General features: G+C 37.9%; 2 protein-coding genes across 7 annotated transcripts; one reads left to right on the forward strand and one right to left on the reverse strand.

The window, feature by feature from the left end:
* Window positions 1–1,369: 1,369 nt before the first annotated feature.
* LOC113591574 (oocyte zinc finger protein XlCOF22-like) lies at window positions 1,370–8,836 on the reverse strand. 2 transcript variants are annotated; one of them, XM_027032127.2, is made up of 5 exons: window positions 8,635–8,836; window positions 7,379–7,479; window positions 6,942–7,209; window positions 6,076–6,700; window positions 1,370–2,965 (listed from the first exon to the last, which is right to left on the reverse strand). In XM_027032127.2, exons 3-5 carry the CDS (start codon window positions 7,146–7,148, stop codon window positions 2,106–2,108), a joined length of 1,692 nt encoding a protein of 563 aa, XP_026887928.2. In that variant the 5' UTR covers window positions 7,149–7,209; window positions 7,379–7,479; window positions 8,635–8,836; the 3' UTR covers window positions 1,370–2,105. The 2 variants fall into 2 exon arrangements, with proteins under 2 accessions (XP_026887928.2, XP_026887929.2); XM_027032128.2 differs by lacking the exon at window positions 7,379–7,479.
* A 3,674-nt stretch (window positions 8,837–12,510) lies between these two features.
* On the forward strand, window positions 12,511–19,593 carry LOC113591573 (zinc finger protein 16-like). 5 transcript variants are annotated; one of them, XM_027032122.2, is made up of 4 exons: window positions 12,511–12,640; window positions 15,036–15,303; window positions 15,444–16,308; window positions 16,859–19,593. In XM_027032122.2, the coding sequence occupies exons 2-4, from the start codon at window positions 15,079–15,081 to the stop codon at window positions 17,506–17,508; spliced, it is 1,740 nt and encodes a 579-aa protein (XP_026887923.2). In that variant the 5' UTR covers window positions 12,511–12,640; window positions 15,036–15,078; the 3' UTR covers window positions 17,509–19,593. The 5 variants fall into 5 exon arrangements, with proteins under 5 accessions (XP_026887923.2, XP_026887926.2, XP_026887924.2 ...); XM_027032125.2 differs by lacking the exon at window positions 12,511–12,640 and adding an exon at window positions 13,136–13,165; XM_027032123.2 differs by lacking the exon at window positions 12,511–12,640 and adding an exon at window positions 14,052–14,113.
* Window positions 19,594–24,016: the final 4,423 nt, after the last annotated feature.

Raw genomic sequence — 24,016 nt, forward strand, 5'->3', positions numbered from 1 at the left:
TCAGGGAACGTTTTCACTTCTTAACCTTGGTGTGTTCAGCTGGTGTATTCAGAGTTTTTTGTCTACTACATATGCACTTGTCCACAACAAGAACAAAAAAAAAATAATTGAAGATAACATCCTTAACTGTGACTGAGGTAGCCATGACATCACACCATGAAAGAGCATAGATAGCTGGAGAAAAATGCAACGTTCAAGTGCATATGGTTTGTGAAAGACTGTAAACACTACGATATGCTCTACATGGCATGCATGATTAATATTGTTAGTGTCACTGTCACTTGTGTTCAATTATGATAGGCCTGGCTACAATAGCAGTGTTTAACACTTTGCGTGGTTTGTCATGTGGGTCTGGTTTATTCACCTTTATTCTCGATTTTATGACTGCTGAGTTCTACCAAATTATTTTCTTGTTTATTCACCTTAGCTTCAAGTTTCCTACTAGTGGATTCTACTGAGTGGTTCTATTTACAGCAGTGCAAGTGTTGGAGCAGGTAATATTGTCAGTGAAGGTAATGTGGCGGAGCAGCTAATATTGTCAGTGAAGGTAATGTGGCGGAGCAGCTAATATTGTCAGTGAAGGTAATGTTGCGGAGCAGCTAATATTGTCAGTGAAGGTAATGTGGTGGAGCAGGTAATATTGTCAGTGAAGGTAATGTGGTGGAGCAGGTAATATTGTCAGTGAAGGTAAGGTGGTGGAGCAGCTAATATTGTCAGTGAAGGTAATGGTGGCGGTGCAGGTATCGGTGGTGATGAAGGTAACAGTGTAAGTGATGGTGGTGGCAGTGAGGTTGCGATCAGTTGTTGGTGCTATTGTTCTATCTTGTAAACCAAACAATAAACTATTTTTTTGTGTATTTAGTTTTTTGTCCAGATTGCTAATGCTGATTGCATATACTCATCCCACTCAGGATTTCCCTGTCCATCCAGAATACACACTATGGCCAACCGTAGGTGTGTGTCCTGGAATAAACCCTCATGCAGATGTGTGTGGCCAAAATAAAAGATGCTGGAATTATTCACCCATGGAGAAATTTATGTCCCCTAACCACTTCTATCCATCCATCCCAGAGCAGGGTGTGTCACCCAGTTGAGTATTTACACCCATTTGAGAGAGAAAAGGGGACAGTGGGGTTGTGCACAAAATTATGGAAGAAACTTCTGATCTAACACTTTTTGGCAATATTTCTTCCTACCCAATTATATTCTCCCACCCATTGGTGCAAAGAAACGGCCACCACAGAGAAGCAGTGTTAAATCAGATTAGAGGAAACATGGACAGTCCATGTCTAAAGTACATGATCTTTTTCAAACTAGACCAACATACATAATTTTATTCTAAGGACAAGAATTTGATCCTTAACCCGTCTTTAGGAAAAGGTTCCTTTATTCGGACTTGAAGGTAATGATAATTAGACAAGCATGATAAGCTACCTTTTATTTGTCAACTTTGGAGCTTGCAAGGCTACTAAAAACAATAATAGTAGTGCTAGTAATGAAATGACAATATTTTGAAACTGCATGGATTTATTAGTCACTAACCATCACTTTTTCTTATATGTTTGAAAGGAATTTGTCCTTCACTGTACAGTCGTGGCCAAACGTTTTGAGGCTGACACAAATTTTGGTTTTCACAAAGGGCACTGCTTCAGTGTTTTTGTCAGATTTTTATATGGTATAGTGGAAGTAGGTTTTGCCCAGAAACTGATATCCACCATGCTAAGGCGAATTGCAGAAGCCTTAAAAAAGAAGGGTCAACCCTGTATATATTGGATGTATTTGTCAATAAAAAGTAAAAAAAAAAAAACTTATGAAATGCTTATAATTGTACTTCACTATACCATATAAACATTTGACAAAAGGACCTAAAATACTTATGCAGTAAACATGCATAACAACAAAGTTAAACAAAAGTCAATATACATAAAAGCTAAGGAACATCAAAACACAGTCAAAACAGAACCAAGAAATTGAAAAACCCCAAAACATACCAAGTTGTGTGAGCTTAAATAACTACAGGTATTGTCTGACCAGACGGTGACTCTGAGAGCTGATAGGCTGACGTGACTGGAAGCGGGACTTTTCTCCATCAGTGTGCCTACTCCTCATGTTGTAATCGACAGACTGTGCACACATTTCTGGTGTGCTTTTAGATTTCCTGAACATGTAAAGCATTTTCCACATTCAGTGCAGCTGAAAGGCTTTTCTCCTGTGTGAATCCTCATGTGAATTTTAAGGTAACTTGATGTTGTGAATCTCTTTCCACACTGAGAACAGCTAAAAGGCTTTTCCCCAGTGTGATTCCACATGTGCTGTGCAAGACGCTCAGATCTCAAAAACATTTTTCCACACTGAGGGCAATTAAAAGGATTAACCCCTCCATGAACTCCTTGATGTGCTTTTAAATCTGAGATGCTTCTGAAACTCTTGTCACACTCAGAGCACTGATGAGGTTTCTTTCCTGTGTGTATGTACCTGTGGTTTCTTAGAGTACTTCTATCACCAAAACTCATTCCACACTGTGAGCATGTAAAAGGCTTTTTACCAGTGTGTGTCATCATGTGGATCTTAAGGGTGCCTGACCGTGAAAAACTCTTTCCACACTCAGAACAAGTAAATGGCTTTTCCCCATTATGAACCTTTATGTGCCGTTTATAGTGGGCTTTTCTCATAAAACCCTTTCCACACTGGGAGCAGGTAAAAGGCTTTTCTCCAGTGTGAACTCTTTGATGTACTTTTAATTGTGACTTATATTTAAAACTCTTCTCACAATGACAGCACTGATGAAGTTTCTCTTCTGCATGTGTGAGCATGTGGGATTTTAGATGGCTGACAAAAAGGAAACCGTTTCCACACTGGGAGCAGGAAAACAGCTTTTCCCCAGTGTGGGTTCTTTGGTGTAGTTTCAATTCCGAGGGCCATGTGAATCTCTTCTCACACAGAGAGCAGTGATGATGTTTCCTTTCTGAAAGCATCAAAAACAAAACAATAAAGCAATATGTTATATTCATAAATGCAAGATGTTATATTCTACATAATTGCATCAGTTAAAAAAAGGTAATGTTGCAGCTGATTTCTGTAAGTGTTCAATAAGCTCGAGTTCATTCAAAACTCAGCAGCGAGTCCTCATTGTTACCAAGCACTTAGCACACGTCACCCTCTTCCTTCTTTCTCTATTTACTGTACACTTTTCCTCTGCCTCAGTCCAACTGTTTTTTCCTTCTCATTCTTGTTTTCCTCATAATGCATTCTATGATCTGACATGTCGATCAATGCTTCCATGGTGAGCAAATTCAAATCCACACAGCTGCTATTCAGGAATTCTTTGAGTAATTTTCATGAAGCTTGACAGGACCATTCAAGTAAGAAGTTTGAGGTAGCCTGCAAATTTGGTGTATTTTTGTCCACGGGGCACTATAACAAAAATGTATTAGAAAACCAAGAAATCAGACAACCCCACTGTGCTTGAACTGGGTCATCTATATTAGATTTGTGTCAATAAACAACATGAAGCACTTCCTTTTTCTAAATATTAAAAATATGTTGACCCTAAAATGTGCAATGGCTGGCACATATCGGTGAGTTTCCTAGAGCAGGCCGCAAGTCATCAATTGTCTAAACTGCATAAATGAGAACGGTATGTACAAAAACACTTCCTTTGAGTCAGTGTTTGGGCAGTGCTATAGACCTCTTGTCTGAAATATGAATGGTGAACTTGTATCGATGTTGCATCAGCCGAAGTGTTATGTACTACCACCACTACTACTACTAATACTACTATTACTACTTAAATAGCAGCAGTTCAAAAATACAGCAATATATAAACAAATATAAGCTAATTTAAATCTTTTTTATGATCTATATTAAGAGTGAATCATTTTTCTGTAGTGAAGTTTTATTAAATAAACAGTCCAGCCCTTGGAATTCTACACTCCCTTAAAAAGTGCAGTCTGCAAAGAAATGCTGCTTGTTTTGTGTACTTGGTTAGTTTTTATTTATTTGTTTATTCTACCTTCCCTTTCTGTGGTGATTGGTTTATTTGCTTGGTTTTTTATTTTTGGACCTGGGCTCAATTTTAGCAAAAGATTCCCCCTTCCCACACTGGCACCCAGCCTGAGGGACACACAAACACACGCAACCTTGCATCTTCCACACACCCAGTCTCCCGATTAATGACCACCTTGACCTTGTTTTGCCTTTTTTCTCCCTTTTATTTGAGCCCACAGGAACACTGCCAGCTACAATGGTGCTTGAAAGTTTGTGAACCCTTAAAAAGTTTCTATATTTCTGCATAAATTTGACCTAAAGCTTTGGATTGTCATACAAATCTTAAAAGTAGACAAAGAAAACCAAATCAAACAAATTAGACAAAAAAAATTGATCATTTTCCTCATTAAATAAATGACAATGTTGCATATCTGTGAGGGGCAAAAATATGTGAACCTTGAGGATTATCAGATGAAATTTGAGTCAGTTGTCAATCAATGGATTGTCAATCAGGTGTGAGTGAGCAACCTGTTTTATTTAAGGCACAGGGACCTAGCAAAGTCTGATCTTCACAACACTTTTGTGGAAGTGTACCATGGCATGAAAAAAGGAGATTTCTAATGACCACTGAGTTGTTGATGCTCATAAGGCTGAAAAAGGTTAATAAAAACATCTCTAAAGAGTTTCTAAAGACTCCACCAATCCACAGTCAGACAGATTGTGTACAAATGGGTGAATGTTTAAGAATTTCAATTCATTACCTTCCTCGAGTGGTCGACCAATGAAGATCATGCCAAAAGCAAGGCTTTTAATAGTCCACGATGTCATAAAGGAACCCAAGGTAACTTTTTAACCACTAAATGAACTTCCAGTTTTAAGGTCACTTTTGGTTTTTGGGCACTTTGGAGATGTCTAGAACACCTAGTGAATAATACTGTGTAGCTCCTCAACAATTTCATGTATATGCTCAAAACTGGTCACTTTATATGCCAAGACTCTAGTGAATGAGGAAATGTAGAGAATGACTGAAAATTAATCTCCAGCATCCAAATACTTTATTTATTCTAAAAAAAAAACTTTTCTTCTGTAGTAAATGAGCTCAAATGGAACATAAATGATGGAAAAATAAGCTTGAATATGAATAGATGTCTTTGCCTAAGTGTCTCTTTCAATATGAATCCTGAATGATCATTGTGCTATGTGTACAATTTCAGATAACTAGTGTTAAAGTACAAAGCATTCAAAAATAAGCTTAAAACTAGAAGTTCACTTAGGGGTTAAATGGAAAGATAAGTCCTTACCTATGTTTAATCACTGGGTTAAATATCTGATGTACTATTTCACTTTGGAAACAATCCTTTACACTATAAGAGGTGATATTGCAGGATGTCATTACTTATGTAGAAAAAGTGAACTCTATGTATTTCGATTATAAGATCCACTAGAACTATAACCATTATAACTACTGACATTACTATCACTATTCTTATTGCCACAGAGCTCAGCTAATTTTTTTCATGAATTTGATTATATATTATTGATCTGTATCAGTGGGGTTTGTGGCTCTGTTTTGTTCCTTTTATTTATTTTTCTTCTTTTATGTTCTTTTTTCACTTCCCTATGCATCAAACTGATGAAAAATAATGAAAAGATGTTTGAACAAAAAAGAAAAAAAGAAAAGGTAATCCCAAGCCTATTTAAATGTATACATTTAACTAGGTTAAACAAACTGTCTAGTGATGTATTTGACTGTTTAAAATTGAGAAAGCACATTAACAAATTCACTGATCTAAGGTCAGTTAAATCAGCAGTTAAAACAGATGAAGTGCAGTGGTCCATGAACTGGATTGTCAGTTCTCTCATGTATTGTATTCTCTGGTCTGCTATTCATATCAGTCACCAACTAAATCTGAGATTTAGTTTCCTCCTACAGTTTAACATTATGGACAATAAAGTTATTAAAAGACAACAATTTTTTTTCCTATTCAGGTATGGCGTGAATATTTAAATAAATGCAACAGCAAGAAAAGAAGAAAGAATCAGCAAAAAAAGACGCGGATCAAATGTAGAAAGAAAAAAATTACTTACCGGATGGGATCAAATCATTCTTGTTACTGCCATCATCACCATCATGTCCACCACGCCGGCAGTCCACCAGTCTCACTGAACACGTCTTTAATGGAGTCTGCAGTGTGTGCTGGTTTGCACCATCACAGTCAGAGCCCAGGGACTCTGTGGGGTTTGGGTCACTATAACAGTGTATAGAGAGGCTGGGTACACCCTCCTCCAACTCCGGAAGTGTGGACTGATTCTCACGGTCACATACAGAATCCAGTGTGGCTGTAGAGGTCTGTTCAGGTCCACAAATAGGAGACAGACTGGGTCCATCCTGCATTTCCTGCTTTATGTATTGGTCCCCGGTGTTACAGTAAGTATCTCGTGTCTTCACAAAGTTTGATTCAGTCTTACAGAGCCTTACCAGAGATAGACATGGTACCTCCTGCAGCTCCTGCTTTATTTGTTGGTATCCAGTGTTACAGTCAGTTCCCAGTGTTTCTGTGGGTTTCATTTCTGTTTCACACACTTGAGACATACTGGGTACATCCTCCATGTCCTGGAGTGTGTGCTGGTCCCCAGCACTGTGATCAGAGTCTTGTGTTTCTGTGTGTTTTAGATGAAGTTTATAGACAGAATTCAAAGTGGAAACATCCTCCTGAGAAAACAATCACAAAAATAATAAACATAACAGAATCAGCGCACATAAAACAGCAAGCATGCATTTCAGAATTAAAAACATCATGATCAAACATGATTCCTAGCCACTTGAAGGCATCTGATTATCACCACAATTTACTTTACTTATTTACACACACACACACAAACAGAAATTACCTTGATTGCATTTTTTTGAGCTGCATTCAATTTCCTTAATTACAAAACTAACAGCCACAAACCTGTTTAGACAGAGTTTCTGTTTGCTGGTTCAACTTTCTCTCCAGCAGTGCGACCACTTTTCTCAGTTCACAAACTTCTGTTTGTAAGTTTCCAATATCCTCCATGGAGAGGTCAGTCGCTACTGACTTTGTGCAGGATGTTTCAGAGTCACATGACATGTGTAACTCCAGTAGAACCTCTCCTCTCTCCTCACTGCAGTTTTCCATGCTGAAGTGCCCAGATATCTCCAGGGCTAGAGTAAGAGAATCTGTAGCTTTGCTTGATTAACTGAAAAGGAAACCATGTTCACAGGAGTTTTGAATAAACTGTTTTTGTCTATTTTACTGGTTCTTTATTTCTCGTGTTAAACAATAAGCACACACTATGTGGTCATCACCAGGAACAAGTCTGCAAATACCAACAGAAGTGTATTCCACAAAGTTGGTTAGCCACTAACCTGGATCTGCTAACCTGTAGTTCCTGGAGATTTAGGGTTTTCCATTCCAAAAAGAATATTTGTAGGCTATTTGCTATGACAACATATCTTATGAAGCAATCCTGTTATCAAGAGATAAACCAGAGTTTATCAGAACATCGGACGAACGTACAATGCGGAAGTTCCTAAAACGGGGGCTAGAGTATTTAATTAATGTTGCGATTCAAATTATTATTAAAATGTGTAATTATATGAAATGATGAAGAGTGATTAGACATCATTTAAACATTTTATTACTTTTATTCACTAACGTACTGTTTCAGCCCAATCAATCTTTTGAACATTCATCACCATCGGATTTTACATGAGAGACTACATGATCATGGATTGGCCCTCAGTTTAACTACAAACTGTATTCATAATTGTTTTTGTTTTTTTTTTACAACTTTAAACTTTCTTTTAACAGAATGCAATGAACACTGTAGGGCATGTCCTTTTACCATTGGTTGTTGGTCTATTACAAAAAGCAGGCCCTGATATTTTCCTGGGCATACATTTATGAAAGTCAACAAGATCTCCATATAATTTTAATTACATTAACTAGAATTAATAAATATATGAGGCTTGGCCAGTTTAACACTATGCATCTTACCATGAATCCTTTATTGCTTATAGCCTGCATAGACTTATATCCTAGTGCTACTTCAGTATGCAAACAAATTTTTCCAACCAATTAATATGCAAGCAATTACATGTTTTCTTGCAATTCAAGGTTTTATTTTACAATATATTTGCTTTCTCCACCATCAGTAACAATTAATAATAACCATAACTTATAAATAATAACAGCTGTCAGTAGCCTAATAATTATTGGCTAAGTGATGTAGGCTGCAACAAATTTGCATAAGGCAAATGTCATGTCATTGTCTTATAATCACATGTTCATTCCCCATGTGATTAAGACAGATGGTACATCTGCCTGCTGCCTCTTATAACACAACAGAACTACACGGTTGGAGAGCCGTGTAGTTCTGAATGCAGGGGGGAAAAAACCGTCATCGGGGAAGATACTGCAATTTATGAGGTAGGCCGTCATCTCTGCAAAGGTCAAAGGACCCACATGATGACATAAGATCACATAACAGCCTATCACAGGTGTCCAGTCCGATCCACCCGCTCCACTACAAATTACGATTAGTCAACATAACGTTGCCTTAATTTGAACAAACTCATAGCGTACCCACGCGGGGCCCTCCAAAACACTAGGCCTAACTTACCTTAATGTGCACGTAGTTTTCGAGGTGCTTTTAAACTTCATTGCACTATTATTTGGGATTTTATTTTTGCGAAATGGTACAAGTGTTTTAAAAATGTTTCATGAGGTTAGAACCATGAAAATATTCAAATAAAATCATAATGATATAAATAAAATCATAATGATACACGACTCCTCTTTCGTCTCCTCTTCGCGTTAACTGAACCACGGTCGGAGCGAAACTCTAGTCACTAGGACCCACGGTAGATGTCTTTGGTCTGCCTGCTTTAAATATCGCTGTTCGTTAATTCATGCACTAACAATATATTTTTCCAATTTTTTAATTTAAAAGACGGATAAATACAACTATTCAGATAGAACGCATGTGTCTGTTAAAATATTTTTGCTTAGTAGATGGTTGTTGAAATGAATAGATGGATAGACCTTACATGAAGATTATTGAAAAAGTAATGATGGGCCAAGCAACTAATACTGATCATAATACGATAAAGAAAATAACATATCAGGGTGCACGATGGACACTATCAAAAATTAAAACTGTGAAAGCAACTAACATGCACATAGTACTAGGTTTGCATAATATTGACCCTAATATATTAATATAGCACTAATATTATCACAATTATAACTAATTTAATATTATAAAAATGTTGAATATTTGTTCATCCGATGAAAGGCTGTTTGGCCAGGGGTCTGAGTAATAATGCTCAAATCATAATGAACCAATCATAAAGCAGTACTCGGTTCTATTTTTCCACAAGATATTGAAGTTGTGGTAGTGCAACTTTTGTATGTCGTTCATATTTTATTTTACTCCTGCATTACACCTTTTTATTTGTGTTCATAATTCTTGTTTTTCTGTGTTAAGTATTGTGGAAAGTCCATGCTCTGGACTTTGCAAGAGAGCACATCCTGGTATACTAGGCCTGACCTTTACCACACTGAATCAGAGATAATGTAAGGTCCTGAAGATAGCAGCAACAGCCTGTTTGTAACTGGGCAGAAAGGTAAATGAAGCAGAAATGTAATGAAGTGACTAACAATTATGACTGAGTACAACTTGGAAGGTTAAGGGCCTTGATCAGGGGCCCAACAGTGGCAACTTGGCAGTGGTGGGGCTTGCATACTCCAGACGAGACTGTCCAGCAAGTAAGACGAGCAAGCAAGGTTAGCTAGCCAACGTCTTAGGTAATATCAGGAAGAAAGTGTCTTGGTAACTAGTTGGTGATAGCTTAGTTATATTTGTCAGTTGGCCATCAGTGCCAATGAAGGATCATGCAGACGCACAGCTCATACACTTCTATATGTAACCCTCTGTGTGGACTGATTGGTGTTACTCTGCCTCTCTCTGAAGTTGGCAGCACTGAGTATAACCATGCTTATTTGTATTTTTTTTATTTTTTTTTTGCAATATATGTATGATTTATTTTGCTATTTCAACTTCATCTTATTTTTTTTTACAGATACCCAAGAGCAGTGAGTGTGATGAGGTGAAAAATACGGTACTTTTACTCTGCAGCTCATTACCTGTTGGCCATCTGTTATGAATAATGAATTTTATTGTTTTTTGTTTGTTTAAAAAATATCGCTGTTCGCTCACCCAGGGTCATCCGCTCCCTCTTCTTATGTACTTTACCCCTCCCTTTCTCCTTCTCTCTCTCTCTACGCACAGGAGCAGTCCATGGCTCAGTCATGCAGAGAACATCCTTTACTAACCTTGCTTCTCTCTTTTCTTCGAAGACTCTTGGATTAGACAGTAGAACATGCCTCACTTTTCCCCATCATCCTGTACATTTAGATAGTATATATAGGACACATATATACTCTGTGCTGTCTTCAGGTAAGTGGAACTCTCTTGATTCACTACCCTGGTGTCAGTGTCTCTTGACTTCCCCGGATTGATCTGGTTACAGAGGAGATCGAACCTGAAGTTCTGGTCACTTTGGACCAGTTTCTAACAAGTATTAGTCATTCAGTTAAACCATCCATCAACACTTTCCATTATGGTTGACAGTTAACAAAACTTTTTTTTTAGTCTGATTACAAGATAGTGTTAGCAGGGTTTTTTTTTCCATTTGCAGAGTGAAAGACCAGATGGACTTCCCGGTAATATTACAGAGGTTAGAGACCGGAGTGCCAAAGTTTGTTGTTTTTTTTTATATAAATATACTCTGTTTTTCAGTTCCCAATTTTCTTCCCCAATTTAGTCATATCCAACTCCCACCTGTTAGGTGAGTCTCCCATGTCACACAACAGCTGCCAACTCAAACCATAGACCCTACTGCTGAGAGGCAAACATGCTAATCACTAAGCCACCATGCTGTCTGTACATGTCCAGTGTTTATCAGCTGCATGACTGTGATCAGGCTTTTTTGACTTAATGCACTGCTGCACAGACCAATCACAGGCTGGCTCAGGCTTTTCCTTTAAATTTAGAAGGTAGAAGCATGTGTTGCACTAAAATTAGCAATGAAAACCAACCTGTATAATTCCTTTGTTTTACAGTAAACCAGTTTTTGGCACTTCCTTCTCTGAGTGCTGATGTCTGCTGATCATGCCTGGCTTCTACTCAGGACCCTATAAATATCCTACTTCATTTCATCTTCCTATCTGTCTTTTTTCATCTTCGTCCCTCCTTCCTGGTGTCACAGTTCCCATGGTGCCCACTTTGTGGGTTTGACCCACCCCTAGTTACCCTCCTGTGTCTGATTATCCCTCATTAGCCTGAATATTTTAACCCTGCCCCTTGTTATCCTCACTTGTGTCTCATTATTCCTCATTAACCTGAGTATCGTCACCCCGCCCTTACTTAATCTCACTTGTCTGACTATCCCTCATTAGCCTGCCCATTTTAATTTATTTATTCTTGTCTGTGTCTGATTATGCTGCATTAGCCTTAATATTTTAATCCTGTCCCCAGTTATTCTCACATGTTTCTGTTTATCCCTTATTAACCTGAGTATTTTAATCCTGCTCAACTACCTGGTGTAGTTTAGATAGTATGTTATGGCGTCTCGTTTTGTCTTGCATGGTTTCATCATGTGTTTGCCACTTGTTTGACCACTGGTTATCTGACTTTGGACCATTCATATGACTGATGTTTGAATGACCCTGATGTTTGAATCACTCAGCATTACAGAAGACTGGCCCAACTAAGAGCACAGAGCCCATCTGCCCCCATTCATAATTATACACTTATACAATTTTAAATGATCTTACAATGCTGACCTAGTGTAAAAGAAAACAGAAATGTGTGCAGGAGAGATTAGTAAATTATTAGTAATGAGTAATATTAAAAGTAAATCTAATAATAGGGAAATATTTAAAAATAATTATAATATGGATATCAGTACAATATCATTAAGCACTTTAAAAAACAAGGAATGGGAGCCAGTGCAATTTTTTCAAAATAAGTTTTTTTTTGTTTGTTTTGTTTTTTATATTGTAAAATATTTTTGTTAAGGTCCATGCTGCTGAATTTGATAAAAGTTTTAAGAGGTGTAATGATTTCCTGGGCAGTCCACTTAATGAAGCATTACAGTAATTAAATCTCCTTATAGCAAACGCATGGCCAAGTTTTTCTGTCACACTGAGGTATACATAAAACCTTTTGTAACATTATCCTGAGATTATTTTGTATACACTGCCTTTTCAAAGTAGCCAGTAGAACGTAACTGTGATCAGCATGAATTTCTCCAGCACACCAGCGACACCCGGAAGAAGTATTCCTTCAGCCTGTTTCAGTACTAGAGGCGTCTTTGTCCTGTATCGGGAAGGGTCCAAAATACATGCAATACACTTTGGTAAACTACTCGAACGGCAAACACATTCTGTTCAGGTTATTGGCAGTTCCACTTTCCGTCACTAGGTGGCGGTTGCTCATGAGTGAGCCCGGTCCCTCACCCTCACTTTGGTAATCTCCTGTAGGCTAGCTAGCTAAGGTAACTACTGCAATGTTGATAATACACTGTATAGCTAGTTACGTGGCTGTTTATTTCGGTTTGCAGGTGAGTTGCACATATAAACAGCATTTCTTTATCATTTTATCGGTTGTGTTGGTGAACCTCTCGTGTTATATGCTAGCTACCTAGTTCATTTGAGATAACCCAGCACTGGTAGCGTGAGCTTCTATTACCGAGCAGAGCATATGCGTATCGGGTTTGATTTATATTAATGGGGAACGTTTGTGCTAATATGCAAGTGAAATTTGTGTTAATATGCAGACGTAATTACACTGTTACCTCTGTTTAATGTCGGTTTGCAGCCTTTCAGTAATAAAAGGAAAATTGTGTTTGCATATGTTAAGACCTCTTTTCCATGTTTGCGTTAGACAGACTAGCATCTGTTAGATACCTTGGCCTTAGCTCGCTACAGTTATCAGCGTCAACTGAAAAGAGGTCAGCGCTGTCTATGGACCAATTCACTGATTAAGATTAGACTAGATTAGGCAACAGTGTCCCAGTACAAGCACCAAAGTTTCATGCAACGCAAAAGTGTGTCGCTTCTCTTCGGGAAATCGCTGTTTCTCCAAGGTACAGGATTCTTATAACGAGTATACTGAGTTCGGAGTGACTTCCATCTGTTCTTGAGCTCCAGGTACTTCCATAAAATTGCATACAGTAACATCAGGGTAATAAGAGATGATCTACTTGTTCTCCAGACACTGCGCATAAAAAATATTTTCCGTGTAGTAAAATATGCCTAGCTAGATGAAGACACAATACCCTATTCAGATTAGTATATAGTATCTCGTTTCGAGTCAAATTTAGACTAAGCAGGCTATCAGAAATCTCCCTCACATTTACCTGACACCTTTTCATTATGACTGAATGCAATTTGAACAATTGAAGGTTAAAGGCCTTGCTCAGGGACCCAACAGTGGCAACCTGGTTGTGGTGGGATTTGACCTGGCAGCCTTCTGTTTACAAGTTGAGTACCTTAATCACTGAGCTACCACTGCCTGCTGTCAACACCGTCACCAATTCAATATGCACAATCGACCAAAACAGCGCTGATGAGGACCAACTAAAGCCAGTGTTGTGGAAAAGTCGCCTGTACTAGTTGGCTCTAGTTGGTCCTTGTCAGCGCTGTGGAACAGCTGTCATTACCTTGACATTACTGATTGCAGTTTTGTGAAGAAGACGCTCAAGAAGAAGGGGTAGCCCTCAGAACTCAGTAATACGAACTATTCTTTATATTCCTTACTCCTCCTTAGAGATTAGGGGTTAAGAATTGTGCTAAAAATCTGTTCATATCATTATGTGAAATGTAATATGATAACAGTGTTTCCTATTGTACACATAAGAATTGCACTTGCGCTAAACAGTTACCATAATTGTCATGTTCAGTAAGGAACAATAACCATGTTGTTCTATTGCACATTGCATACAACAACTTTTATGTTACTGTATGCAGTTTCATGGATGGAAGGTGCTGAAGATGATGGAGTCACTCAGATCTCAGTGTAGTCATTATAAGAGGTCTGTACCTTAAGCAGTGGGTTTGAGTTGTTTTCTTCCGTGTAGGTGCAAAACATAGGCCTGTGTCGTTCGTCAGCAGTAGTCTGTTTGAGGTGTTTGAATGTAAATGCACACAGACAATGAGGGGTGACAGTGAGCTGATGGAAGGCTATCATCAGTCGTTTATTTATTGATTTAGCTGTTAAAGAAATTGTTTCACCACTCTGGATGTCTTCCATTACCATAGTGTGCGTCTTTCTGGTGATGTTGCTCATGAAACCATTTGTATACATCTGGAGAAAAACTGAAAACCTTTGTGAATAACACGCATGCTTCAAAGGCAACAAAATATCTAATTCATAATATATGATTCATGCTACTTTTTAATTGCATTTTACTGTCTTACAGGTTATTCTGTGATAAACATAAGCTTAGTGTCAAATAACCCAGCACTGTATGAGTTCAAGTAGAACATATTGAACAGTAATGTCACCAAAACACTCAGTATGGAATTAGCTTCAGTGCTTTACTAAACCAAATTACCAAAATGAATATATTTAAGATGGCATGTTGGGTCACAGATGAATATAAATATCGAATACTGAATAGTTTTGCGCCATGAGATGTGCCACAGTTCAAACATAGCGAACATTTTTAAACCCTTCTGTACAGTTCATTAAAAAATAACAAAGGTAAATGAATAAACAGCCAAATCTAAGGCTTTATGTCAGGATGACAGGATGTATGAAAGCACCATGAAGTTTGATATCAACTGGAAAGAAATTGCACACTTAGGTGTTACACAGGTGTTACACAGGGCTTTTCTCCCAGTAATGATCAAACACATCATTTATGTGACAGGAAATAAAACCCACCAAAATAAAACAAAAAACAAGGTTATTTAAAGTGGATCACATTGTATACATGTTTGTTTCCTTTTCAGTTAATCAAGCAAAGCTGCAGTTTCTCTTGCTACACCCCCTGAGATGTCTGGACACTTCAGCATGGAGGACTGCAGTGAGGATGGGGCAGAGGTTCTACTGGAGTTACACTTGTTATGTGACTCTGAAACTTCCTGCACAAAGTCAGTTGGAACTGACCTCTCTATGGAGCATATTGGAAAATTACAAACAGAAGTCTGTGAACTAAGAAAAGTGATTGCACTGTTGGAGAGAAAATTGAACCAGCAAACAGAAAAACAATCTAAAGAGGTTTTTATTGTTTTTATTATTATTATTATTAGTTTCATGTGCTGATGTAGCTATTTAGTTTGCTGCAAGCAGTAAAATTAATATGCATTTAGGTAAACTTAGTGAATATTTTTGTGATCTTTTTTCTCCTTATTCCTCAGGAGTTAAATGTTGTCACTTCGTGTTCCATATGTGAAAATGAACCAAACATCACAGAAACACAGGACTGTTATGACAGTTACGAGTATGACACACTACAGGACCTGAGGGAGGAACCCAGTGTACCTGTGTTGTGTAAAACTGAACCAAACCCCACAGAGACACGAAAACATTACTACAACACTGGGGACCAACACATAAAGCAGGAATTGGAGGATGAACCCCATCTGTCTTCAGTGTGTAAAAGTCAACCAAACCCTGCAGACAGACTGGAATCTGACTGTAACACTGAGGACCAGCACACACTCCAGGACGTGGAGGATGAACCCAGTCTGTCTCAAGTGTGTAAAACAAAACCCACAGAAACACTAGAACCTGACTGTAACACTAGATACCAACACATAAAGCAGGAGCTGCAGGAGGTACCTTGTCTGTCTCTGGTAAGGCTCTGTAAGACTGAATCAAACTTTTTGAAGACACGGGACACTGACTGTAACACTGGGGACCAATACATAAAGCAGGAATTGGAGGATGAACCAATTCTGTCTCCTTTTTTTGCACCTGAACAGACCTCTATAGCCACACTGGATTCTGTATGTGACCGTGAGAATCAGTCCACACTTCCGAAGTTGGAAGAGGATGTACCCAGTCTCTCTCTACACTGTTATAGTGACCCAAACCCAGCAGAGTCCCTGGCCTCAGACTGTGATGGAGGAGACCAGCACACGCTGCAGACTCCATTAAAGATGTGTTCAGTTAGACTGGTGGACTGCAGGAAAATGCTGGAGCTGAATGAAAACATCACAGCACAGGGAGACCAGAGTGGTGATGACATTGATCATGAAGATGATGATTTCCATCCCCCAAGTAATCCTCACTTACTTTCTATTTATGCAAATATTCCTGTAGTCATAATATAAGAATATGACCATAGTCATTATGTAAATATGTCCCAAATTCACTCACATTGATTTTTCCACATGGTGTGGCAACATGCCTTTAATTAATGATATCTTAGAACGAATGAAAATGCATGCCCAAGCATATTTTTTTACTTCAGATACTTTGCGTAAGCCATTTGATTTTAGCATGTAGGTGGAAATGAAAAAAAGATTTTTCAAGAATAACAAAACTTACATTCAATAATTACTTACAGAAAGTACATAATCACTAGAAAACTAATTCCAAGTTTGTGTAATTCATTTAATCTATGATTAAATTATTATTCTTTGTTTAAAATACTGAATTAAAAGAAATTAAAATGCCTAGTTGAATGATGCTTTGTTTAGCTGAAGGTTTTAAACATTTTTATTTGATTTGTAAGTCTAATTTAAAAGAAACCACAAATGTGTGACTGTTGTAAAAAAAATGTTTTATTAATCTATCGATTTACTTTGTTCTTACTATATAAAATTAGAAGAGGTTGAAGGTGAAGGACGGGAAGTGAAGAAGCTTCATGGAGAAACTCTGAGATGTCACCAAAACACTCAACTTGGAAAAAGCTTCATTGATGCCTCACACCTGAAAGATCCCCTAAGAACTCACACTGAAGAACAGCCTTTCACCTGCTCTGATTGTGGAAAGAGTTTTCTGAAATTAGCCAACTTGAAGACACATACATTTATTCATACCAGGAAAAAGCTATTTTTGTGCTCTGAGTGTGGAAAACGTTTTTTAAAACCATGCCACCTTAAAAGTCACATGAGGATTCACACTGGGGAAAAGCCTTTTATCTGCCCTCAGTGTGGAAAGAGATTTTCACAAGTGTGCAACCTTAGACGCCATATGAGGAGTCACACCGGGGAAAAGCCTTTTACTTGCCCTCAGTGTGGAAGGGGATTTTCACATGTAAGCAGTGTTATAACCCACACAAGGATTCACACTGGGGAAAAGCCATTTATCTGCACTGAGTGTGGAAAGAGGTTTTCAAGAGGAAACAACCTTAGAACACACATAAGAATTCACACTGGTATAAAACCATTTGCATGTCCTGAGTGTGGAAAGGGTTTAAGTTCTTCTCAAAGTCTTGTAAAACACATGCGCAAACATGCAGGAGAAAAAACCTAGTCAGTTCACTCAACCTCTATCATAGCTGAGCCCAGAAGTACTGGTGAATGTAATAATGAAGATTGCAACATGCATTGGGCCTGAAAGCCCATGAGAGGGCAGTAGAGACAAATGTGACAAGAAGTGCAGCAATTTGGACACAAGACAATTAAGAGGAGGGGCTGTACTGGTGAAAAGCAACAACCCACTTACAGGTTAGGAGTGGGTGGGGCCTTCTTCAGTCACCAAACTCTGTTGAAAACAGAAGGCACATAAAACACATTTTACTTAGCAACTGTTATGTATATTACCAAAATACAGGAGTTGTCTGCCTGCTCTGTTGTATCCATCCCCACCAGCATTGTCACTAGCCCCCAACTCTGTTCTTTCGCTGAGTGCTGTCGTCTGCCGATCATTCCCTGCTCCTGGTCAGGACTCTTAAATACCCCTCATTCCATGTCTGTTTGTGGAACTTTGCATGGTTGACGTGCAGTCTTTCTGGTCCCTTGCTATTGGTGTTTTTTTTAATTTTGTTTCTTTGTCCGCCCCGGTCCCTCTACCTGTGGCATCAGAGTTTCCATGATGCCCACTTTGTGGCTTGGACTTAGTACCTGTCTTGTGTTCTGTGCTCACCACCCTTAGTTATCCTCACCTGCATCTGATTATCCCTCATTATCTTGAGTATTTTAACCCTGTTCTAAGTTATTCTCACCTGAGACTAATTATCTCTCATTAGCCTGAGTTTTTAATGCCGCCCCAGTTATCCTTTTAAGCCCGCCTTTAGCTCAATAAATATAAGGTTATTAATCAGATGTGGAATTAGTTACATTCCGTAAATTAAAAATTAATCAGCATTTTTTTTCATATAAATTTCAGGAGTGAGTTGGTGAGGCAATCGTACTGACAGACAGATTGAGTGAGTGTGTGTGTGTGCGTGCATGTGCTGAGGGACAGTATTGTATTAATTTATTATTTTATTTATATATCTGTCATATCCATATGTTTGTAAAATAACATGTATAATGCATCCCTCACCAAATCAATTTCCCAAAAGTACTGAACCATAGCTCTATAGTGGTTTTTGTTTTAAAAAATGTTGGCTCGGTATTGATATCAGATGACATTGAAATGTAAGATATCGGTATCAGATCTGTACAGAAAAACTGGTATTGTGCTATCTCTAGGAGGAAGTAGGCTTTTACATAGCGTTTAGATAGGTCAGGGAAACTGTAGGTTTAGTCTGTCATTAATTTTAAAGCCATGAATCTGTTTAATTAAGGTGTCTTTCTGTTATATTATACTTTTATGTTCTGTTTGTATTTTAGAGGATAAAATCCTGTATTCCCTGACACCTGTATCCAATGTAATTCATAACAGACACAAAACCTTTTAACATATTAGATCATTTTTTACAGCACAATAAAAATAATTTTCATAATTCTTCATTATATTGATCAGTGCTGTGCAGTTACATGCTCAAGGACCATTAACACAACATACCAACATTAATACATTATTAGTATATAAACTGTTACTTGGAGGTGATTTAAGTTTTCCAGTAAAGAGAGTCAGGTGTCTTAGTTCTATAAATAAAACAGAAAAACAGTTATCAGACAGCATAATGTTCTCCTGTAACAAAGTCTGTTATATCATTTTCCATCTCATTATAGCACCAAGAATTACACATCTTTTCCAAATATGACCATGAAAATTAGCAAAGATGCTCTAACAATGGACCTAGAGTTGAACCATTCCAGTGTATGTTTAGTGGTAACTGAGTTGAAGCTGTTTTGTATGGCGGAATGGGCTAAAATTCCTCCAAGCCGATGTGCAGGACTAAACAATTATGAGAAACAATTATGAGAAACATTGCTGCACAAGGGTGTCACACCAGATACTGAAAGCCAAGGTTCACATACGCTTGATACATATACGTAATATTGGATTGTTTTCCTCAATAAATAAATGACAGAAGCTAATATTTTTGTGTCATTTGTTTGATTTGGTTCTCATTATGAATGTTTAGGTCTTGTGTGATGACCTATTGAAGTTTTAGATTGAATTTATGCAGAAATACAGAAACTTCTAAAGGGTCCACAAACTTTCAAGCACCACTGTATGTATGAATAAGGAGCAGGAAAAAAAAAAAAAAAAAAAAAAAAAAAAATATATATATATATATATATATATATATATATATATACACACACACACACACACACACACACACACACACACACACACACACACACACACACACTAACATTTCGAACATAAAAGCAGAAACGTGGTTGGAATGTCTCTTTGCCCTATCTGCCTGCCTGTAAAACTAATGTGTGTTTACCTTCCATTTCACAACTGTGCAGAACTACACAGAAAAACTTTCTAATTTCCATCACCCTTTAATTTTAATCAAACATCCCAAGGACAAAAGACACTTCCACACTACCTTATTTGCTTTGCAGGAGCTATTAATATTTATAATAAATATCTATATGTATACAGCTCCAGAAAAAAATGAGACCACTCCAATTTTTTCTTAAATCAGCATCTCAACATGTACAGCAGCCATTCCATTCAAGTGTTTGTTGAATTCCTTCACAGACACACCTCATTCTACTTAATGAGATGCTGAACAGGTGATCACCTTAAAAAAATCCTATTCGAACGAGCAACTGTATAAAAACCACTGCTGCTGTCATCACTATTCTCTTGTTATAGAATCAGTTGGATGGGAAAAGCAGTGCTAGGACTACCCAAAAAGTAAGTGTAGTCAAAATACAACTACAGACCGTGCCAAGAGTTGAAAAGAAAGGTTCTTAATGAGGAAAAGAAGGGTTCAATTGTAGCTTTATTGGCAGAGGGATACAGTGAGTGTCAGGTTGCTTCTGTCTTGAAAATTTCAAAAACTACAGCTCATAAGAACAAGGTCAAGCAGCAAACACATGTGACAACAACAGCTACAGACTGGCAGAGGTCAAAAATGACTCTACCGAGCATGATGCACAGCGAGGATGATTCAAAACACGCTTCTGGAGGCAGGGCTGAAGTCGTGCAAAGATAGAAAAAAGCCCGTCATCAATGAGAAGCAAAGAAGAGCCAGACTGAAGTTTGCAAAAGACCATAAGGATTCGACCGTAGAGGACTGGAGTAAGGTCATCTCTGATGAGTGCAATTTTCAGCTTTGCCCAACACCTGGTAATGGTTAGATGTCGACCTGGAGAGGCCTGCAAGCCAGAGTGTCTCGCACCCACTGTGAAATTTGGTGCAGGATCGGTGAAGCTCTGGGGGTGTTTCAGCAAGGCTGGAATCGGGCAGCTTTGTCTTTGTGAAGGACACATGAATCAAGCCACTTACAAATCTGTGCTGGAAGAAAACTTGCTTCTTTCTGCTCTGACGATGTTCCCCAATGCTGATGACTGGTTTTTTCAACAGGACAATGCTCCATGTCACACAGCCAGGTCAAACAAATTGTGGATGAGGGACCACTAGATCAAGACCCTATCATAGCCAGCCTAATCTCCAGATCTGAACCGCAGTGAAAACCTCTGGAATGTGATCAAGAGGAAGATGGATGGTCACAAGCCATCAAACAAAGCTGAGTTCCTGGAATTTCTGTGCCAGGAGTGGCATAAAGTTACCCAACAGCAATGTGAAAGACTGGTGGAAAGCATGCCAAGACGCATGAAAGCTGTGATTAAAAATCAGGGTTATTTCACCAAATATTGATTTCTTGACTCAGCCCAAGTTGAAATATTAGTAGTGTTGTTTATAAATGAATATGTGCTTGTTTTCTTTGCATTATTTCTGTAACTGTTTGTTATTTTGACCATTAGTCATTTTCATTTAAAACATGCTCTAAAATACAAAATTTTTATCTGGAATTTGGAAGAAATGTTGCCAGTAGTTTATAGAATAAAACAAAGCTGCTCAGCCTGGTCAAACACATACCCATCAATTGTAAAACTAGAGAAATTTTGTAAAACTGATAATTTTGTAGTGGTCTTTCATTTTTTTCCAGATCTGTATATCCATATCTATATATTTATATATATAATAAATCTATTCTTGTCATAGTGCCATATAGCCCGGAGAAATTATGAATCTATGGTCTACCAGAATATTATTTCCCCCAAAATATTTCAAAATACTTACTTTGCTGCCAAGGCAGGTCATACTAAATACTGACTTTTGCCTGTAGAAGCCATTTTATTCAGAATTTCTTTAAAATTGTGTGTATATTTCCTGTACTTTCTGTTTGTATCTTAATAAAGTGACAGCTAAACAATTATACCATTGCTAAAAAAAGAAGTCTAATGATGACCTAAGACTTTTATACAGTACTGTATACTTATTTTCCCAAAGATATAAGCTCTACAAAGTAATGACCATTTAACATGGTGTTCACTATGACCTTAAATAGTGTAATAAGATCATGTAATGACTGGTTGTCTTAGTGTAATCTTCAAAATGTGTTTGCTTCTGTTATTTTGATCATTATTTATCATAATTATCTTTATTACATGTTGCTTACCTTATGCACATCAAACACAATTGATAACTATTTACTGGTAATCTTGCAATAATCTTGTAATAATAATAATAGTAATAGTAATAATAATAATAATAATAATAATAATACATTGTATTGTGATTTTGAAGGTCCCAAAGATGCTTACAATAGTCAGTACAAAAGAAGAGACACTGATAGGACAACATATCCAGTATCCATTACATTTACAGATGGCACTTACAGGACATGGACAAGAGCTGATGAAAGAGGTTAGGATTGAGAAATATTATAGGCAAGGGAAGAGAGATTTTTAAGGTTAGACTTGAATAGAGAGAGTGGCAGCCTGCTGGACCAGAAGGGGAAGAGAGTTCCAGAGTGGATGAGCACATCTGCAAATGGCACAATCACCATCGCCGTGTAGGCTGGAGGAAGGAACAGTCTGCAGCCTGGATGAGGAAGATCTGAGTGTGAATGGGTTTGTAAGGAAGGAGAAGATCAGACTGCTATGAACAGGTTATTTCGAGCTTTTTAGGTGAATAGGAGTATTCTGAATTGAATACGTTATTTTACAGGAAGCCAGTGAAGATGCTGGAAAATGGGTGTGATGTGATGGTGAGAGCCAGTATGGGTGAGAAGGCAGGGAGAAGATTTCTGAACCATCTGAAGCCTGTGAACAGAGGAAAAGCTAATGTTGAATAGAACAGCTGCAGTAGTCCAAGAGGCTAGAGATGGAAGCATGAATGAATTTCTACAGCAGATTGAGAGAGGGATGACCTAATTTTAGCAATGTTACACAGATGGAAAAAAGACATTTTAACTACAGAGTTGGTGTGGGCACTGAATGAAAGATTGGAATCAAGGATGACACCCAGATTTCAAACTAGAGGGCAGGAGATACAACTGTATTGTCAATAGAGAGTGAGAGAGAGAGAATCAGCTTTTTTGAGAATTGATTTAGAACCGATTCGCATGAGTTCAGTCTTATCACTATTTAGCATGAGAAAATTGCTCTTCATCCATTTCCTGATTTCTGACAGACAGGTTTGTAATTGAGGTGGATTTTTAATTGAGTTAGTGCACCGCATAGCGGTGGAAGTCGAGGTTAAAGTGTCCTAAAGGAAGCATGTACACAATGAATAGGTCACCTTTTTAAATTTTGAAAGGGGCTAGTGAATTGAGGGACTCAGTGGCATGTTCCTCAGAGGAAAGCAGATTCAACTGGCAAGGCAGCATAAATAGAATGGTTAAATATAAGAAGATCAATAGAACGAGTCTTACAGAAGAAGATTCATCTTTTGATTAGAGTGATGAGGAATAGCCAGAGGAGCTGTGAACATAGTAATCCTGTGATCAGAGTGGAAATAGTAGAGGACAGAGATCCAAAACAGGCAAAGAGGAAGAACAGGCTAAGTCAAGAGTGTGATCTTTGAGTGGGAAAATCTACATGTTGTATGAGCTGGAAACTCATTTATATGAATATTAAATTCAACTTCAAACAACCTTGAGAACATAAGGAATGATGCATTAGGTTCTGTAGATGATAGAGTAGCAGAGTAGTTATAGAACTAGGTCATTTTGGATTAAAAGATGTAATGGATATAGGCCTGACTTCTGTAATATTGATCTAATGATTGAAAATTACAGCCACACCACCTCCACCCTCAGTCGAGTGAGGATTGCAGATGAACTTGAAGTTGGTTGGGGTTGCCTGATAAAGGGCATAAAAAATCACCCACTTGTTGCCATATTTTAGCAAAGAAACACATATCAATATTATTTACCAGTATAAATTCTTGAAGTGCAGATGATTTGCTAGAAAGAGAGTGAACATTCAACAATGCAAAAGAGGTGCCAGGAAACGAGGGAGCAAGAGAATGCAAATTATACAGATTAGCAGTACGACATACAGAATGTGAGGTATGTAGAGCTGGAAGAGTTCTGGTCCAGAACGAAAACGTTCTATTGCCTTGAGCCCCAACACGGCATCGGCACTGTATGCCAGCTCTACTGGCAGCT

The sequence above is a fragment of the Electrophorus electricus genome, chromosome 16, assembly GCF_013358815.1.
Source record: "Electrophorus electricus isolate fEleEle1 chromosome 16, fEleEle1.pri, whole genome shotgun sequence".
NCBI lineage: Eukaryota > Metazoa > Chordata > Actinopteri > Gymnotiformes > Gymnotidae > Electrophorus > Electrophorus electricus.

What these genes read in the sequence shown, in the direction of transcription:
- LOC113591574 (XM_027032128.2), bottom strand. Translation starts at nt 7,148, where the DNA reads ATGGAAAACTGCAGTGAGGAGAGAGGAGAGGTTCTACTGGAGTTACAC. An exon ending in CAGAAACTCTGTCTAAACAG is followed by an intron (nt 6,701 to 6,941) that starts GTTTGTGGCTGT and finishes TTGTTTTCTCAG; the next exon opens with GAGGATGTTTCCACTTTGAA. An exon ending in GAATGATTTGATCCCATCCG is followed by an intron (nt 2,966 to 6,075) that starts GTAAGTAATTTT and finishes TGATGCTTTCAG; the next exon opens with AAAGGAAACATCATCACTGC.
- LOC113591573 (XM_027032122.2), top strand. Translation starts at nt 15,079, where the DNA reads ATGTCTGGACACTTCAGCATGGAGGACTGCAGTGAGGATGGGGCAGAG. An exon ending in CAGAAAAACAATCTAAAGAG is followed by an intron (nt 15,304 to 15,443) that starts GTTTTTATTGTT and finishes CTTATTCCTCAG; the next exon opens with GAGTTAAATGTTGTCACTTC. An exon ending in TGATGATTTCCATCCCCCAA is followed by an intron (nt 16,309 to 16,858) that starts GTAATCCTCACT and finishes ATATAAAATTAG; the next exon opens with AAGAGGTTGAAGGTGAAGGA.